This window comes from Megalobrama amblycephala, linkage group LG3 (genome assembly GCF_018812025.1).
Source record: "Megalobrama amblycephala isolate DHTTF-2021 linkage group LG3, ASM1881202v1, whole genome shotgun sequence".
Taxonomy (NCBI): Eukaryota; Metazoa; Chordata; class Actinopteri; order Cypriniformes; family Xenocyprididae; genus Megalobrama; species Megalobrama amblycephala.
The window spans coordinates 26432710-26452682 of record NC_063046.1 but is presented as its reverse complement, the minus strand read 5'-3'; the positions used below and the strand labels follow the sequence as shown (position 1 = coordinate 26452682).

At 36.8% G+C, this 19973-nt stretch overlaps 1 protein-coding gene across 1 annotated transcript in view; it reads right to left on the bottom strand.

The window, feature by feature from the left end:
* Positions 1-19973, bottom strand: part of itfg1 (integrin alpha FG-GAP repeat containing 1) — a 167933-nt gene that overhangs the window by 21012 nt on the left and 126948 nt on the right. The window contains exon 15 of the mRNA XM_048184707.1: positions 3169-3293. Coding sequence (XP_048040664.1) covers positions 3169-3293 — 125 coding nt within the window. The remainder of the gene's footprint in view (positions 1-3168; positions 3294-19973) is intronic.

Sequence of the window (19973 nt, the reverse complement as noted above, 5' to 3'; positions counted from 1 at the left end):
TTAATGAAGTGATATGGGGCGATGAGTCCAATCAGAGATTTCAGCATCACTTTAAAGTGCAGATGAGTAGGTGGAGGAGCCATTTGCAGGCAGGTGATCAAAGCTACACAAAATAAGTTTTAAAAATATCTGTAAAGTTCAACTCGGTTAGCTCAAACTGGCTACAACCCAATCAAATCCTTCAGCCGCCAGTGTGAATCCATGTATGATGTTCACTTCAAACGGTCAGTCGCACTGCTAATTTGTTCAATATTTACTCCGCTCTCAGAGAGATAAAAAATTAATAACTAATATAAAATTATTTAGCATTGACAGAACTAGAAAACTGACATGGCAGCGATGAGAGCCAAGAAAAAGTTGTGAGTCTTTAAGTAGGAGAAAATGCCATCATTTTTAGTGCAACATGCAATTAATAAGCCTCCAAACATGAAGCAGCATCAATAGTCTATCTATTCCCCCAGCTATTTGCAAAAAAAGTTCATTAGAGGAAGGGAAGTCTCTGGAAGCTTTAATGTATTATGAAGACGGTACCTCTATCAATTACAAAGGTAATTTTCCCTCTTCAACTTGTTTCTCGACTGCAATTAGTAGCAAACGTTAAATTCGTCTTTTTGAGGGAATCCTCTAGGGGTACAGATTTTAATTTCCGACAACACATTTATCATGACTCTACGTTACGGTATGTGCGTACATGCGCACAGCTGAGGAAGAGTGTGGGGTCTGAACAAGCTATTTTTAGAGTGTCTTTAGTCAGTATGGATGAGGCTTGCAAATGAAAGGGATGGGGTGGTATTCGGTCTCGCTGTAGGGAGTCGAGCCTCTGCCTGCAGCGCAAGGTCAACCGTGGGCACCGGCAGAAAGACAAAGATTTGTTACAGTCAAAGACCCTCTACTGCTGCTCTGAGCATTAGAGAGGGAGGGCGGCTCAAGCCCACGCTTTTAAGAGTTACGCTAACCGACAGGCCCCGGCCTTACGATTATGCAACAGAGAGACCTCGATGGAACCTTTTTATAATATACAACTAAGATATTGCAAATTTGATATGAGTTGATATGAGTTGATATAACAATTTAAGAGTGCAACCTTCTAATCTGTTAGAAAAGCATTTGATTGCTTGTGCTGACAGCTCAATGCAAGTTTGATAGCTGTCAGAAAAACCCCCAACTAATTATTACTTTAAAGGGTTAGTTCACCCAAAAATGAAATTTCTGCCATTAATTACTCACCCTCATGTCGTTCCACACCCTTAAGACCTTTGTTCATCTTCGGGAACACAAATTAAGATATTTTTGATGAAATCCAAGAGGATTTTTTTTATCATGAAAAACAATGAAATTACCACATTCAATGTCCAGAAAAGTAGTAAAAACATTGTTAAAATAGTCAACGTGACTACAGTGGTTTAACCTTAATGTTATAAAGCGACTAGAACACTGAATGTGGTCATTTCATTGCTTTGAATAGAGGATATAAAAACCTCTCAGATTTCATCAAAAATATCTTAATTTGTGTTCTGAAGATGAATGAGTGTGGAACGACATGAAAGTGAGCAATTAATGACAGAAATTTCATTTTTGTGTGAACTAACCCTTTAAGCACATTTTGTTTGCGTTATTTCAAGGTGTCTTTGTTAGTGTAATTACACAAGTACTGAGTATTAATTAACTGTGTGTACTTTCTATAGGGTTAGTTGCTTGTAATTGTGCATAATTTACTGTTATTAGTATGGTAAATACATGTAATGTATAACAAGGACACTTTTTATCACATGCTCAACATAACACAATAAAATGCAACTATGATTCTGCATTATGCAGCGTTGAGCAATGTGTGTTTCCAGGATGTACTTTTGATGTATTAACTTCAGTTGTTGAGAGATTAGAGATGTGAAAACGATAGAGAAAACTGAGCATCTTTCCTTTCTTCACACAAGCTCTGAGAGTTCAGAGCCCAAACCGGAGCTGTCAGCAGGAACTGTAGGTATGCCGTATAGAAACATTCATCTGTGTAAGAATAACAACCACATACTGTATGCAGAGCCTATGTGAGGAAACTCTCTGAAAAAGTCTTCCTTCTCTCATTCCCTTCAGCATTTGTAGGATCTCAAAAACAGTCTATAGGTCAATTTAAAAAAAACTTAATGAAATGAATATGCACTTATTCATACATATCAATATTTGCTGAGAAAAGCCCTCAAATGAAGAAAATTCAAAGACCTAATGTGGCAGATGACTATATCAATCAAAAAGAATCTTAAGAAATGAATATATTGCACTATTTCCAAACGTGCTAGACAGACATCTTTCAGCCTTTTCAGCGTGTTGTTTCTTGTTTTTTCAGTGTCTTGCATCATGAGTGCTGCATTTTGAAGACACCTTGTCAGGTTAAAAACAGTTCAACTTTGAAAAAGTATGCCTCAAGACCCCCGTGTTCGAATCGGGACAGAAGGCATGATTAAATGTGCCATTTTTTGTATTATTTTTACAAATAATAAGTTGTATTAAATGAATGTATTAAATCAACACCCCTATTAAGAACAAAAAAAAAAAAAAGGCAAACTGCTGTATGTGAGACTTGCTCAAGTGTAAGCTTTGTGTTAATGTGAATGTGTGTATGCACGTGAATGTAGTCATGTGTGAGTGTGTTGGTAAATCAAATCTGCAATTCTAATCACTGTTTGATAAAGACCTCTGTTTAGCTCAGTGACAGCAGAGGAAGCCGACATCTTAAATTTAAATGAGTAGCACTGGGAGAATTCTAGAGGAAGTGGAGGGAGGGAGAGATTTCAAATTGCACTTCAGCTAAAACCAGACAGAGACAGAGCGAACAGAAGAAAACACCCCAATCATTTGAAAACCTGGAAGGCATGGAAAGATGTTTTTTATATATATATATATATATATATATATATATATATATATATATATATATATATATATATATATATATATATAAATAATATGTGTGTGTGTGTGTGTGTGTGTGTGTGTGTGTGTGTGTGTGTCAGACACAATGTTTCCCTTTTCAGACACAGGACAGAAGCAGGTAGAACTAAACCAGGCCATCTGCATGTTCTTCCTCTCCCGGGGCCATTCTACCCATGATTCCTCCCTCCTCCCTCCATATGGCGAGTGTCTATGAGTGTGTGTGATAAGGTATGTCTGTACCTTCCCTCCAGGGGGTCGGGGGATGCCCACAAACAGGTGATCCAGGAAGTTGGCGCTGCGCCCCAGACCGAGCACGGTGTAGGGCAGCTGGAGTGCGAGATGAGCTGACTGGCTGAGCTGCCCCGCTGCAGGAGGAGAGAGAGAGAGAGAGAGAGAGAGAGAGAGAGAGAGAGAGAGAGAAGGACAGGGGTGGAATTGTAGGAGGGAGAGAGTGGGATTGAGGGTGGAGGAGTGAAAGGTAAAAGAGAAAACCGCAGAGTGTGAGGGGGAGGGAAGTGTAAGGTATGAAACAGGACATGATCAGGTGAGGGAGGGGGAGGATAAGATGAAAGAGGAGAAAACAGAAGAAATAGCTGCCATTAGTGTCATCCATAAATAAGAGTTGTTATAATAAGAGATCTCAGTATATGAAGGGCTCTTGCTCAGATGCTCCTGAGCTTTTAAATCAACCTCAACAAACTACTGCAGAATCTATGAACAAACAATATTTTACAGGCTACTCATGCTTTAAAGGGTTAGTTCACCCAAAAATGAAAATTCTGTCATTTATTACTCACCCTCATGCCGTTCCACACCCGTAAGACCTTTGTTAATCTTTGGAACACAAATTAAGATATTTTAGTTGAAATCCGATGGCTCAGTGAGGCCTTCATAGGGAACAATGGACACTTCCTCTCTCAAGATCCATAAAGGTACTAAAAACATATTTAAATCGGTTCATGTGAGTACAGTGGTTCACTATTAATATTATAAAGCGACGAGAATACTTTTGGAGCGCCAAAAAACCCCTGAAATAACGACTTATTTAGTGATGGCCGATTTCAAAACACTGCTTCAGGAAGATTCGGAGCACAAATGAATCAGTGTGTCGAATCTGCTGTTCGGAGTGCCAAAGTCACATGATTTCAGCTGTTGGCAGTTTGACACGCGATCTGAATCATGATTCGACACACTGATTCATTTATGCTCCGAATCTTCCTGAAGCAGTGTTTTGAAATCGGCCATCACTCAATAAGTCGTTATTTTGTTTTTTTGGCGCTCCAAAAATATTCTCGTCGCTTTATAATATTAATATTGAACCACTGTGCTCACATGAACTGATTTAAATATGTTTTTAATACCTTTATGGATCTTCAGAGAGGAAGTGTCCATTGCTCCCTATGGAGGCCTCACGGAGCTATCGGATTTCAACTAAAATATCTTAATTTGTGTTCTGAAGATTAACGAAGGTCTTACGGGTGTGGAACGACATGAGGATAAGTAATAAATGACAGAATTTTCATTTTTGGGTGAACTAACCCTTTAAAGGGATAGTTCACCCAAAAATGGCAATTTTGTCACCATTTGGATAGGTAAAATGCAGACGACAAATTTCGAGTATGGGTTACAACACTTGACCGTCACTTTCACTTTCATTTACCCGCCTTCATGTCATTCCAAACATGTATGAATTTCTTTCTTTGGTTGAACATAAAAGAGGATATTTTGACAATGGTCACCAAAACTGTTTGGTTGCCAACATTATTCTGAATATCTCCTTTTATGTTCCACAGAGAAAGTCTTACAGGTTTGAAACAATGGTGATCTATCCCTTTAACCAAGAAATTTTATGCTGACCAATAATATGTGGTCTTCATACTGACATCTGTTGACGTAAATGAAGTATCAGGCAAAAGCAAATGTGTTGCTTGTTAATACCCTTTTCATGGGTGTTTTTATCACCTATGAAATACTTATTCCGAACCAGATAGCAGGGGGTTACCAAGATTAACTTAGCACTATTCAGTTGGTCATGTGATAATATGGCAGTCATCCTGAGGCAATGACATCACTATGTAGAATAAAACCACATCTCAAGTCAATCTTCATCTCATGCTCAAGTTTACTATATGTAATATAATATCTATATCTATAAATATAGATAAAATATAGATAATAATATGAAATCAGATAAACATGATTCATAACCCAGATAATTCAACAGAACGGTTCATTTAGGATTCAGTCTGATCTGTCTCTCAAGTTAAAGACTACTTGGACTAAATCACACAAACCTTATGGACTACTTTGACTAGTTTTTAGGAGTCTGGCAGATGTTTTCACCACTGCTGTTGTACAGAAAAAGGAGCTCAAGATATCTTTATGACAATAACATCATACAGGTTTGACAGAAGTAAAATGAAAGAATATTAACCCTGTCTACATTGACTGGGTTTTCTCTTATTTTCTTGTTTTTAGGAAAAATAAGTCAAAATTAAGTGAGGAAAAATTAAGTTTTCCTTAAAACAAGCAAAATAATCTGCCAATGGGGTAAGCAAAATAATCTTAATCCAAACTGAAAACAAGATTATATATCTTATTTTTGGTTTATTTTGCTTGTTTTAAGGAAAAACTCACTCAATTTTGACTTATTTTTCCTGAAAACAAGAAAATATTTTTTACTTGTCAAGAAAATGCTTCTTGATTCAAGAACTTTAAAATATTTTGACTAGAAACAAGACAAAAACTCTAAGTAAGAACAGCATTTTTTGCAGTGTGAAGAGAGCAAAAAAAAAAAGAATATGAAAGCAGAAATATGAGCAAATCTGATACAATAACATGAGTGCAGACCTTAACACCTGTCTAACAGACCTGTCTAGAATCTAGAGCCCTGCGTGGGGCTGTTTTCTTAATCCCGCTCCCGCCAAATTTCTGACCATTACTGCCCGCTCCCTGTTACTGCATGGAGAAATTGTGAAAAAAATTACACAAACATTGAGGCTACGCTAAACATTCAGAATAACAGAGATAAAAAAAATTCTGTTTAATTAAACTGACCATAAGATAAAGTAAAGATAGTACCGAAAAGGCACAATATTTAATTGAATAACATATAAAATAAATAAATATTAAACAAATTAAATATAAAACAAATCAAATTAAAAATAAAATAAATAACTTCACAGATATGAAAGGTGTATATATAGCAAATTAACATCAAAAGAAAATACATTATACTAAAAAACATTAAAGGTGCCCTAGAATTAAAAACTGAATTTATCTCGGCATAGTTGAATAACAAGAGTTCAGTACATGGAAATGACACACAGTGAGTCTCAAACTCCATTGTTTCCTCCTTCTTATATAAATCTCATTTGTTTAAAAGACCTCCAAAGAACAGGCGAATCTCAACATAACACCGACTGTTACGTAACAGTTGGGCTCATTAATATGTACGCCCCCAATATTTGCATATGCCAGCTCATGTTCAAAGCATTAGATAAGGGCAGCCAGTATTAACGTTTGGATCTGTGCACAGCTGAATCATCAGACTAGGTAAGCAATGCAATGATAGAGTCGAGAGCTCGGGAGGGGGCGGAGAGCGTGAGCATTTAAAGGGGCCGCAGCCTAAATCGCCTCATATTTAATGATGCCCCAAAATAGGCAGTTAAAAAAAAATATTTAAAAAAATCTATGGGGTATTTTGAGCTGAAACTTCACAGACACATTCAGGGGACACCTTAGACTTATATTACATCTTGTAAAAAAACGTTCGATGGCACCTTTAAACGTACTTAATGAATGAATTAAATAATGAATCACTTGGCCAAGCCTACTCCAGATTGCTATGGAGGAAGAGAATGTTACTGATCGACTGCGGTGAACCTCATTTTGACTCCTTTCTTGTTAAGCAGCAAATTTTCTTTGATTGCCCACCCCCACCTGCAGCAAAGGTAAAACCGCCTGCGAGATTTGCAGGATCCCAATCCCAATGCAGTCCTGTAACATAGACCTCTCCATGTGCTTTCCCAAACTGTGAAAAGCAAACAACTACAGTATACTCAGCAAATCAGTTTCTAAAATCGAATTTTTTATGATTCTAGACCAGAAGAACGCCTGAACTAAATATAAACTAACTGATATAGCACTATACGTGTGTCCTGCTGAATCAAATACACACACAGTCCCCAACTGGGGAAAGGTCAGTCCATGTGTCATGTGTCCAGCTTAACGATGCCATTAAAGAGAAGAACAATTAGATGTGTATAAGCTGATTTCCCATTATGCATCAGAGAGAAGAGAGAGAAAGACTCAGAACAAGGGTGTCCCTTAATAACTTCCCTTTGGCACATAATAGCGGTACTGGAATACTGGATGCATTCTGAGGATCAATTAGACAGACTGATGGAAAATGAAGAGTGAGTCTCACTGACCAGAAAGAGATCCTCAGTTCAAACAAAACAAAATAAGAATGGTCTTGTGTAGAGACTTATGTAGTCTCTATTAGTGAAGTTGTGTGTGAAAAAAACATTAAGGATGATAAAAAGAAAAAAATATATTTTGAATAGGATTTTATATCATATATTATACTACAGCCAAAGCAAAGTATGAAAATATCTGGACAATACTGACTATAAGTAATACTATATTTTCCCCTTCCCATTTTTTTAGTACAGTTAGATGTACAATATCAAAAGTTTGGAGCTGGTAATATTTTTTTTTTTTTTAAATAAAGGTAACAATTTAGTTAGGGTCCAAATTGCACTATTAACTAGCTTATTAGCATGCATATCACCAGGATACTGGCTGTTTATTAGTACTTATTAAGCACATATTAATGCCTTATTCTGCATGACCATATTCTATGTCCCTTAATCCTACCCAATTCCTAACAAATACCTAAACTTAACAACTACCTTACTAACTATTAATGAGCAGTAATTAGGAGTTTATTGTTAGTTAATAGTGAGAATTATTGATCCCTAATCTAAAGTGACCAAAATAAATCTCTTATGCTCAAAGGCTGCATCAAAAATACAGTAAAAACAGTAATATTGGGAAATATTATTAAAATTTAAAACAACCGTTTGTTTTATATGTTCAAATATAATTTATTCCTGTGTTGGAAGAGCTGAATTTTCAGCATCATTACTCCAGTTTTCAGTGTCACATGATCTTTTAGAAATCATTCTAATATTGCTGCTCAAGAAATTATTAATGTAAAATTTCTTATTATCAATTTGAAAACAGTTAAACTGCTTAATATTTTTATGGAATTTTTTTTCCCAAAATGTTTTTTCTTTGATGAATAGAAAATTCAAAAGAACAGCATTTATTTCAAAGAGAAAATCTTTTAAATGTATTTACTGTCACTTTTGATTGTTAACGCATCCTTGCTGAATAAAAACATTCATTTCTTTCAAAAAGAAAGAAAAAAAATCTTACTGACCACAAATATTTGAACGATAGAGTATAAATATGAAGAGCAACATTTTCAATTAATTTTTTTTTTTGAACAGCACATTTCACAATAAACAATTTCGAAGCAGAGTGTTACATTTTGGCATTATAAAATTTAACATGTAAAAATACATTTTGAAAAGTTGTTTTCTGTCGTTTCAAATCTTCCATAGACGCCAGGCACATTTGTGGTCCCCTGGACCTCAGTTTGAAAAAACCTGGTGTATAATGTTGGGTCCTACTTTATACCAAAGTCAAAGTCAAAATATTGCATGTCTTTATCTTTAACTATTTACTAACATTTAAATTAATCATTTCGTACAACGTACTTAATGTGTACATAAAGTTTTTACACTCTACTTACATTTTAAAAATGCCTTTATGTAATTAGAGCTGTAATTAATTTCTTACACTGTTGACCCTTCTCTTACATCTTAACCCACCCTTAAACCTAACCATACCTCCAAACCTGTCCCTAACCTTAGCCGTATCCCACCTCAATATAACAGCTAATACGTTTTGCAATACAACATGAAGAGAGTAAGTACATTGTACCTAACATTTTTTAAATGTAAGTACGTAGTAGTTAAAGACACCTAATATAAAGCTTGACCTAATGTGGTTTAGTTCAGGGTTTGGTGTAGTGTAGGGTACATGCACACACACCCACATATGAGCAAAAGCATCCACAAAACAAGGAGGATTGAGACTCAGCTAGCCAAGCACAAGCCGAGGTGCAAGACAAGCTAATAGAGCTGTAGCTCGCCTCCTACACGCACACACCTACTCACACGCTCACTCAACTCCAGTCCGCACAAGTGCAAGGGCACATATCCTCTCTAAGTACAGCTGTACGACCATTTTGGTAGAGGATGTACTCTAATGCATGCAAGGCAAAAAGTGAGAGACAGAAAATAGCTTCAATCTGACAAACAACAGGCAGGTGGAAAGGACTCAGGAGAGAGAGTGGGAAAAAGGAGAAATGGTTTACAAGTGTATCTGTCTCTAACTTTTAAAATGTTTTTATCTGCTAGCCACAATACATACTTCATAAACAGACAGAAGGCAAAACAACACAGTACATCAGAAGAGAACATAGGCTGAAAGCAGATTTTAGTGTCCACACAAAACACTCTCCCTAAACCCAACAGCTAAGATCATCTCCCCAAGCAAACCTGTTTGTTAAATGATCTCAGGTCTAGCGTCGCTATAGAAACCATTCTTTGCCCTGTCGATTGGGCGCTTGTGGAGCGATAAAAGGAACAAATGGTGGCGATGCTGCCTGGGCCTGAGGGATTAGAGAGGTTAGAGAGCTGCAGAGCCAAAATGGCGGCTTGATCCAGACACTGATTTGTGTGTAGCGACACGTGTCTGCTCTGAGGGAGATAAGTGGAGTCTTCCAGAGGCACCCAGCAGCATTTCCCATCTTATCACGCTACCATCACAGAAAACAGCAGAGCGAAAATATGACCACTCAAAGCCAGAAAGACATCAAGTGCGGAGAGTGGAAAAGAGAATGAACCTGGAATGACTGAATGACACAAAAAGACAAAATGCTCACATATGTTTTTTTTTTTTTTTTCTGTAAACAGAACTCACATTGAGTCCAATGTCAAAATTTAGTGAATCTCGCCACAAAGTATAAACACATGAATGATTTTTTTGAAAAAAAGAGAAAAGAACATATCGACATTTTTACACAATCGCAGCATAATATTTTCGACTTGGCAGGCATGATTTAAAAAGACGTAAAAAGAAACTTGTCATGCAGATTTCATGAGAAAAAAATTACTTTGTGAATAGACCTTTACTACATTTGGAGGTCAAACGTATTCTGTGCGCACATTATATGTAAATACTGTTCTCCAACAGTAACCCTTCAGTAGCTCAAAAACAAAAGCTCAAAGAGACACAAATGAACCATATTCCAAAACGACAAAACTAAGGGATTCACTGATATTTAGGGCTGCTCTTGACTAAAGATTTTTCTGGTCGACTAGTAGTCATTCATTTTAAGCGATAAGTCCACTAATCGCACGTTTTTTATTAAACCATATAAATCATAATAATAAGCATTTAATGCCTACATAGCCTAATCGGCGCATACACGAAGCTTGCCACAGTGCACCGGCAGAAGTAATGATTATAAATGCGTCAGGGAAAAATAGCAAAGAGATTGCTTTAACATTTTAATAATTAATTGATAAACTAGTGTTTTCTGTATTTTGGGCTGCAGTGATCAGGTTGACGATGCTGACTCGTCATCTCTGCGCCTATATGCACATTTAATAAGGATTACACAACCTGAGAATATTTGTTTTCCATTTGAATTGGTTCATTTAAAAGTAGACATTTTACTTTCTATACAGTAGATATATTTTTCATGTTTGTGAGGCAAGTTTACATGGAGTTTTTGTTCTTTTTTTTTTTGCCGTGCTCAAGTTCACAGAGAGACACGATAGAAAGCGCACAGTTTGATTTCATTATTTTACAAAAATACAACATTTTGTTGTTATTATGAGTGCATGCAAATAAAAGTAGACTCTTTACAGATTCAAAAGATGTATTACTCTCAAAAATTGAGTATTTTAAGTGCAAGTGATCGCACCGGCGCCTCCATGTTAGCTGTCATACAGTAAGCGCGTTACTATTCAGTACTATTCCTTACACTCCTCACAAACACTTGAATAGCCCACATTTTTCTAGGTTAACATTAAAGCTAGCGGCCATGTAAAGTTGCTACTACGATGAATGATAGGCAAGCATTTGGATGTCCTGCCCGATGTTTTGTATTTACCACACAGTCCAGATGTTAAAGGGTTAGTTCACCCAAAAATGAAAATAATGTCATTTATTACTCACCCTCATGCCGTTCCAAATCCGTAAGACTTTCGTTCATCTTCGGGATGCAAATGAAGATCTTTTTGATGAAATCTGAGAGCTTTCTGTCCCTAGACAGCTACGCAAAACTTTGATGCTTCAAAAAAATACATTAAATACTTTGCATCGCCAGAAATGACATTTCCTCTCTCAAGATCCATTAATGTACTAAAACATACGAAATGTCATTGCTGGCGATGCAGGCCTCACTGAGCCATCGGATTTCAACAAAAATATCTTAATTTGCGTTCTGAAGATTAACGAAGGTCTTATGGGTGTGGAACGACATGAGGGTGAGTAATAAATGACAGAATTTTCATTTTTGGGTGAACTAACCCTTTAACTATCTGTCTGTCACAGACTGCATGACTTTTTTTTTCACTGCGACTAAGCGACTAATAAAATTTTGGTCGACTAATCCTCTTCTCGTCGACTAAAGGTTAGTCGACTATTAGGGGGCAGCCCTACTGATATTACAATAACAATAAATAGACGCTATTAAACTTTGATATTATTATGCCTGAATACATTAAAACAAAACAAAAACTTTTGAATTCAAGAATCTCAATATTATAATGCAGCATATGACAAATGGATATTTATTTTGAGACTTGCTAAAGATCACAATTAACAGTTTTAAATGTGTGAAAAATATTACTGTTTTAAAAGATTAACTTTAAATGAGCATTAGATATTTCTTTTAATAAATTTCCAGAAGCAGCAATTAAATCCAAAATCCACGTAAACCAACAAACAGACCCTTTACCACAAAGTTCTAAAACGTACCAAGAGATGAGACCTAGAAAGCAGCGCTTACAATCCAAAACATGTTTTGCAGAGCTGAATGACTGTCTACATAAAAAAGGTAGAAGGGAGAAAATGGGAAACCACCACAAAATAATTTACAATCTAGGCTCCAAGTGAAACCTCAGTAAGTACAAATGTACAGTAGTTACATTCAAAAAATGGCAACCACTGAAAAAAGATACTATACATGAAAACTACTTTTAAAAAAAAATCTAAAATCTGATTGGACGCATGTTCTAAGTCACTGTAAAATAGCCAATACATGCATATTGTGTGTGTATTTGTAATGATTGCTAATGCTTCGCCAACATATAGTCGTGTTCACTGCACCGATAGAGCCGCTTTGAATCTTCAATCTTGTAACAGCAAGACAGAAAGAGAGCTAGCAAAAGTGGTAATTATAGAAGAAAGAACTGCATTAGGTCAGATGTGCCTCTCTCTTTATATGTGCACCGAACATAATGAAAGGACTTCAAGCTGTCTTAACGGAAAAAGAAGGCGTTCAGATCAATTACAGAGAAAAAAGGCGCCAACAAAGGTCATTATCACAGTCATTCTCTCTATCGCTGTTCATGGGGAGGAAGCAGATGATACGGTATATGTGATGAGTGTGAATGTGCTCTCCTTGTGATTTTGATGGATTGGAGTGATACGCGGAGACAAAGAGGAGGTAACACCAGCAGAGAGCCCTTTTTTTGCTCCATCACCATGACAATCCAGATCATGATCATAAAGAATTAAATGGTCAGCACAAGTGTGTCTACTCATATTTTAAGGCTGCATGATAAAAAAACAGAGTGATTTCTGATCACAGGAGACATGGAAAAAGACGCTGGAAAGAGGGGATAATCCTGTTGGCTTGTGAGTGGGTGGGGGTCTATATTTGCTCTGGGAGATTCAGAGAGGGACAAAAGCTGTGATCAATACTAATCGTACTTCTCACTCTAGCTGCGGGCTAAACTACAATAGAGAGAGGAAGATGGTCAATGGACTCCAGAGACATTAGACTTGTATTACAAAATGTGTGAGAGACATTGACAATAATGTCAGTCATTTTGGAAATCAGAAGCAAACATAAATCTGTGCCTGCAGAATTTCAAAGAACATAATATTATACAGAATTGTGTAACACATTATACACAAAGTTCTAGACATATTCATGTCTCTGCATGTTCACTTAAATATTACAGTAATACAGTAATATTAATGCTGCAAGCAGCGATGAAAGGTCCCTCGTACCCTTGCCACCGCCACCTGGTGGCTTAAGGAAAAAAGAGCACGGTGGGCAATATGCATTTAAGTATAAAAATACAGGAGCGTCAGTCATTTGTATTTGCCACGCTTCCTGCTACCAGCTGGTGGTGATATGAGTATAACAAAATTTTGGTGTGTGGATGTCTTCAGGCCAGGGCACTTATCAAATGTGAAGTCTGAGGCAAATTGGACATTGTATGCTTGAGTTATAACAACTTCCTGTTTCATGGCATTAATCGCATACATTAGTACTTAGCCAAGTGTTGCATGAAATAACATGTTTCTAGCATGTTTAGTACTTCATGGCATATTTAAATGTGTTTCTGGGAATGAATTTCAGTGTAAAGCATGCCATTTCCTGTTGCCAACAGGTGGCGCTATGACTAACTGAATATTGGCATATAGATATCTTCAGGCCAGGACTCTTATCACACATGTGAAGTTTGGGGCAAGTTGGACATTGTATGCCTGAGTTACAACAGCTTCCTGTTTCATGACGAAACATCAGAATGTGTCAGACCGCCATGGACACGCCCTTCAACAAAGACTCAAGATCTTTGCAATTTAACATCGTGAAGGCCTTAAGATTAGACTGACCGAATATGAAGTTGTTCTGGTTAAATCTCAATGAGGAGTTAATCACAGTGTAAAACATGTCATTTCCTGTTGCCCCCAGGTGGCGCTATGACTGTAACTGAATATTGTCATATAGATGTCTTCAGGTCAGGACTCTAATAAAACATGTGAAGTTTAGGACAGATCGGATATTGTATGTCCGAGTTACAACAACTTCCTGTTTCATGGCGAAACATCGAAATTTGTCAGGCCGCCAAGGACACGCCCTTCAGTGAAAAATCAAGATTTTCGCAATTTAACATCGCAAAGGACTTTAGATTAGACCGACCAAATATGATGTTGAGCTGATTAAAGCTCTAGGAGGAGTTTGTTAAAGTACAGCGTGTGTAAATGGCAAAAACTGCAGAAATTTTGCAGCAAAAATTCAAAATATCTCACTTCCTGCTGTTTTTCAGATTTTGCATCCAGGGACTTTTTTGTAGGTACTGAGCTGTTACATGTGTCTACCGAAATTCATACTTGTACGTGAAACGTAGCACGAGGGGCGCTTAAAGGTGCCCTAGAAACAAAAATTAAATTTACCTTGGCATAGTTGAATAACAAGAGTTCAGTACATGGAAATGACATACAGTGAGTCTCAAACTCCATTGTCCTCCTTCTTGTGCAAATCTCATTTGTTTAAAAGACCTCCGAAAAACAGGCGAATCTCAACATAACACCGACTGTTACGTAACAGTCGGGATCATTAATATGTACGCCCCCAATATTTGCATATGCCAGTTCATGTTCAAGGCATTACACAAGGGCAGGACGTCTGGATGTGCACAGCTGAATCATCAGACTAGGTAAGCAAGCAAGGACAATAGAGAAAAATGGAAGATGGAGCGATAATAACTGACATGATCCATGATAACATGATATTTTTAGTGATATTTGTAAATTGTCTTTATAAATGTTTAGTTAGCATGTTGCTAATGTACTGTTAAATGTGATTAAAGTTACCATTGTTTATTACTGTATTCACGGAGACAAGAGAGCCATCACTATTTTCATTTTTAAACACTTGCAGTCTGTATAATGCATAAACACAACTTCATTCTTTATAAAGCTCCAACAGTATGTAATGTTAGCTTTAGCCACGGAGCAAAACCTCAAACTCATTCAGAATCAAATGTAAACATCCAAATAAATACATCTTGTAAAGATCCATTTGAGGGTTATATTAGCTGTGTGAACTTTGTAAATGCACTGTTTTATAGTCGAGAGCTCGGGGGGCAGGGAGCGCGCGATTTAAAGGGGCTGCAGCCTGAATCGGTGCATAGTTAATGATGCCCCAAAATAGGCAGTTAAAAAAATTTATTAAAAAAAATCTATGGGGTATTTTGAGCTTAAACTTCACAGACACATTCAGGGGAAACCTTAGAGTTATATTACATCTTGTAAAAATGGGTTCTAGGGCACCTTTAATTGAAATTTTGTAGGTGGCGCTGTCGAGCCATTCTGCCACACCTAACTCTGAAACCCATATTAGACGTAAATTTTCACCACTTCTGATGCGTGTGCAAAGCTTCATGAGTTTGAGCATGTTTAGGTCCTCAAAAATGTGATTAATTTCGGAGAAGAATTATTGACTGAGCAATTACAATAGGGTCCTCACAACATCGGTGCTCAGGCCCCAATTAGTGTTTGAATGAAAAGTTTACATGAATTTCATAATGTCTAAGTATTTAGTGTCTCCTTCTTTAATGACAGCAACACTCATCAAATATAAATATAGATCCTAGTGATTTTATTGGTATTAGTCCACCCAAAAATGAAATTTCAGTCATTAATTACTCACCCTCATGCCGTTCCAAACCCGTAAGACTTTCGTTCATCTTCGGGATGCAAATCTTTTTGATGAAATCTGAGAGCTTTCTGTCCCTAGACAGCTACGCAAAACTTTGACGCTTCAAAAAAATACATTAAATACTTTAGTTAAAATGAACTAACAGTGAAAAGAATTATTCTGAAGCATTTATTAATATTAATGTCATTAACTAATTTCAAAATTGCAACATTTACTACTACATTATTAAAATCAAAAGTTGTATCTGTTAAAATTATTTAATGGACCTGAGCTGACATGAACTAACAATGAACAGCTGTATTTTTATTAACTAATATTAACAAAGAATAATAAATACTATAACAAATGAATTGTTCATTGATGGTTAATTTTAGTTAATGCATTAATTAACATTAACTAATGGGACCTTATTGTCAAGTGTTACCATTTTATTATTTATTTAGCATGAATATTAATGTGTAAAATGAGCTGAAAAAATGTAAAATTCATTTCAACAGAGAAAGCAGATAGAGTAATCAGATACTTGCTAAATGCAACATTCATTGTAATGGGTTTGTGAGGTTTAAATTAATTCACAATGGCAATTAAAACCAAAATTTAAATTAGACTGATTTAAATGAGATTTTGAAACACTGGTTTCAATGCCATTTTAAACTTTTAGAGCCCACTGTATTCAGCCTAAAATGACAGCTAATGACAGCTGAGAGAGTAGAAATCTTAGCTCTGTTTAACACATTTGACCAATTTAAATTCATTCTGCAGAACTCTACAGACATTCTCCAAAATCAATGGAGAAAATGCTAAAAAGTCAGCAGAATCCATCTGTGCCTGAATACGAGTGTGTAGGACATGCAAGAGTGTGTCTGTGTGTGTCCTTCACTGTGAGGATTCAGAGGGGCTGTTCATTATACACCACATTCATTTGGTTAATTAATGAGAACAGTCTTGAGCGCCATATTGATCAGCATCTTCTCCTGCGTCAGTCTCTCCTTTCCCACCTCTTGTGTCTGCTTCCATACTTCACCTTTTTCTGCTCTTATTTTCTCTGTTTATTTACAGCTCTCATTCATTAACTTAGTACTGCAAGGGTCAGTCCAATTATACAAGCATGAAAACATGACCCCCTGAAGTACTTTATCATCCTCAGATATGACTTGAGAGGATGCCCCCCACCTCACCCCACCCCCTACACACGCACATTTACCTACAGGCTATACAAATATGCACAGACAAATTCCCACTCACACAAAACAATGATAATATAAAAACCGCAGTCATGAATTATACTCAAAGCTAAATTTAATACACATACAATATATTTAGTGTGAAATAGTTTTTGTATTAAAATATTTGCAATTGTGATTGTACACAATGTATTTTTAATTGGTAGACTAATGAAGTCTTCATAGGTTATTTGAGTCACAGTTCTAATCAACTCTTAATTGGTCTAAAGAATATTTTTGCTGGAAGAGATGTTAGCTTAGAAGCTGTAGGTTGCTCCTAAATTAAGCAAATTGAGAAAACACAGTGTAATTTGATTGGGTTAGTCGACTGGGTTCTGTTCAGATAATTTAATAGCAAGATAACTCGTGGGGAGATCACGCTGATTTAAAAAGTTATTTTCAATGTTCCAGTTAAACTAACTTTCAGAGACGGCTTTTTCCTTGTTATTTTAAACTAATATATAAGCAGTGCTGCCTTCATGGCATCTGTGGTTACTTCAGTTACTTACTTTGTCCTAAGTTACTTTGTCCTCAAATAGAGAGAGAGAGCGAGAGAGAGCGCAGTGCAGACAGCAGCAGAAATACCGCCGTCCCCATGTCCTGAGCTCGAGTCTAAATGTGCAATATGTCTTGCTGAGCTGTGTTTCATTACTGGCCAATGAGAGCCTGAGGGAATAAGGGCCCTAATACAACCTGGCCTGTTCTCCACTCCCCGTACAACATACACCCCATTACTGTCCTTCAGCTGACCCCAGACACCCTGCCACAATCTCTCCAATTACAGCAGGACATTGATCACAGAACTGTAGTTAGAAGTTCAGCAGCAGAGCAAGGAGGGACGATGGGCCGCAGTGTCACTAAGCTCTACTTACACTTTCTGTGCTGAAATGGTGATTGCTTTTATTTATCTGTTCCCCTGTGTTTTCTGTGGGAGTGCCATCAATTCCGTGTCACTCCTCAACTCTTCACACAGTAAATTGTGCGCGGAGGATAGACAGATAGACAGAATGATAGATACAACAATAGATAGAGCCATAAATAGATAGACAGAAATATAGACAGCTCTACAGACGGATAAACATACAGACAGACTGAGAGAACAATAAATAGAATTAAAGAACAATAGATTGATCGATCGATCGATCGATAGATAAAGGTTCGCCTTTCAAGCGTCAGTTTGCATGTGAAGCAGTATAAATGGATGGCGCTGTGCGAGAAGATGATGATATTTTTAGCTGGAATAATTAAAACATTTGTCCCTGTGCCGAGGATAAGAGGACATTAGAGTGTGAGAAGACGAATAAATGATCGTTTGTCTGAATATAAGTCAGTAAGTCAATCTTTTCTGGATCTTCTAGTTTGCGTTTCTACTTTTTCATGGATGGTTTTATCTTGGAACTTTAACATTTTTGCACATTTGTTTAATCCTGAGCAAACGGTTTACTCTGTTCTCAACGCTTCATGCAGTAACACTGATGTTTCACGTTATAGGCAAAAGTTACCATACATTATTCTTACAACCTGCTTTGGAAATGGTTTTGGTAATTGTTTTTTTTTTGGGCGTTTCAGGATGAATCATCTGATGCAGATCCAGTGTTAACGTAAGTGTTGTGATAAATTTCACAAGTAACATCATCAGGTTTATGGCATAGAATTCAGTGACTGAATGATTTTCTGAAGTGTAAGAGGACACATGACCTTACTGTGATCATATGCTTAGCTGTCATGGTGTTTACAAAATTGCTATGGTGTCAGTTCTGTGATCTTTAAAAGTTAAATCTTTTGGTGTAGTGTGTCAGTAGGAAATATTAGTTTACATTTCCAAACATTCCTTTTGCCATTAATTGTAATAATCCAGTGATATTTTTGTAAGCACAAGGAGTCTGACAACAGCCGGTATGCTCCACACAGAGATCTGATCTCACCATCATCGAGTCTATCTGGGATTACATGAAGAAATAGAAAAGACTGTGGCACATACTTGAAGAAACCTACCAAAAGGAATGTTTGGAAATGTAAACTGATATTTCCAACTGACACACTACAGCAAAAGAACTCGCTTAAGACCATTTTTTTTTTAAAGGCACGTTGACATCAACCCTGAACACGGTTCAAAAATTAAGAAAGGGAAAGTGTCCTCCAGCAATGTGCAAAAAGTAGATACAAAGGAGGATAGATAGATAGATAGATAGATAGATAGATAGATAGACAGACAGATAGATAGACATACAGATAGATAGACAGAACAAACAGACAGACAGAATGACAGAGCGAATGACAGACTGTAGCGTCTGGACCAATCAGCCACACAATTATTCATTGTATTTAATGAATTACCCATTAACTCACTCTCACTATCAAAGTTCTCTGAACCCATCCCCCTAAAACTGCAACCAGCATCCCAAATGTAGCTAGCACACCGGCCAACCTAGGTGTCCTGTTACAGATATATGGTACTTTTATGATCTGGAAGAATGCTGTAGAGACTAGTGACTCATTCTTCCTGAGAAGGACAAATAAACTCTCTTAATCCTATGTATTCTCTATATAACCACTTGGGAAATGTATAAACACGTATCCAATTTTCCCATCTCATGACTTTCCTTTTATAGGCTTTATTCTATGTATTAATTCTCTCTTTTGAACTATTTTGGTAGTAATGTTCCATAGATGCAAATATATAGTTAACTGACATCACATTGGCAGCATGTTTGGTATCTACGGACTTCAACTTTCATTTCCTATTTGGTAATTTATGTTACATGTTACTAATTCTGTGACATGTTAGTATTATAAGAATCTAGAAGGTTATTCTCTCATTCATCCAATCCAGTGTCTTATGCTAATATCTTGCTACAGAACAAAGACTCGTAAAACTTCCCTCTGAAAGGGAAACTCCTTATTGGCTCAGACACCTTAAGAGGGTGTGACATCTTCACCCCTTATATTCACTGATCACAAGATCAAACCCCCTTCTCTTCCTGCTCTTCCTCCTC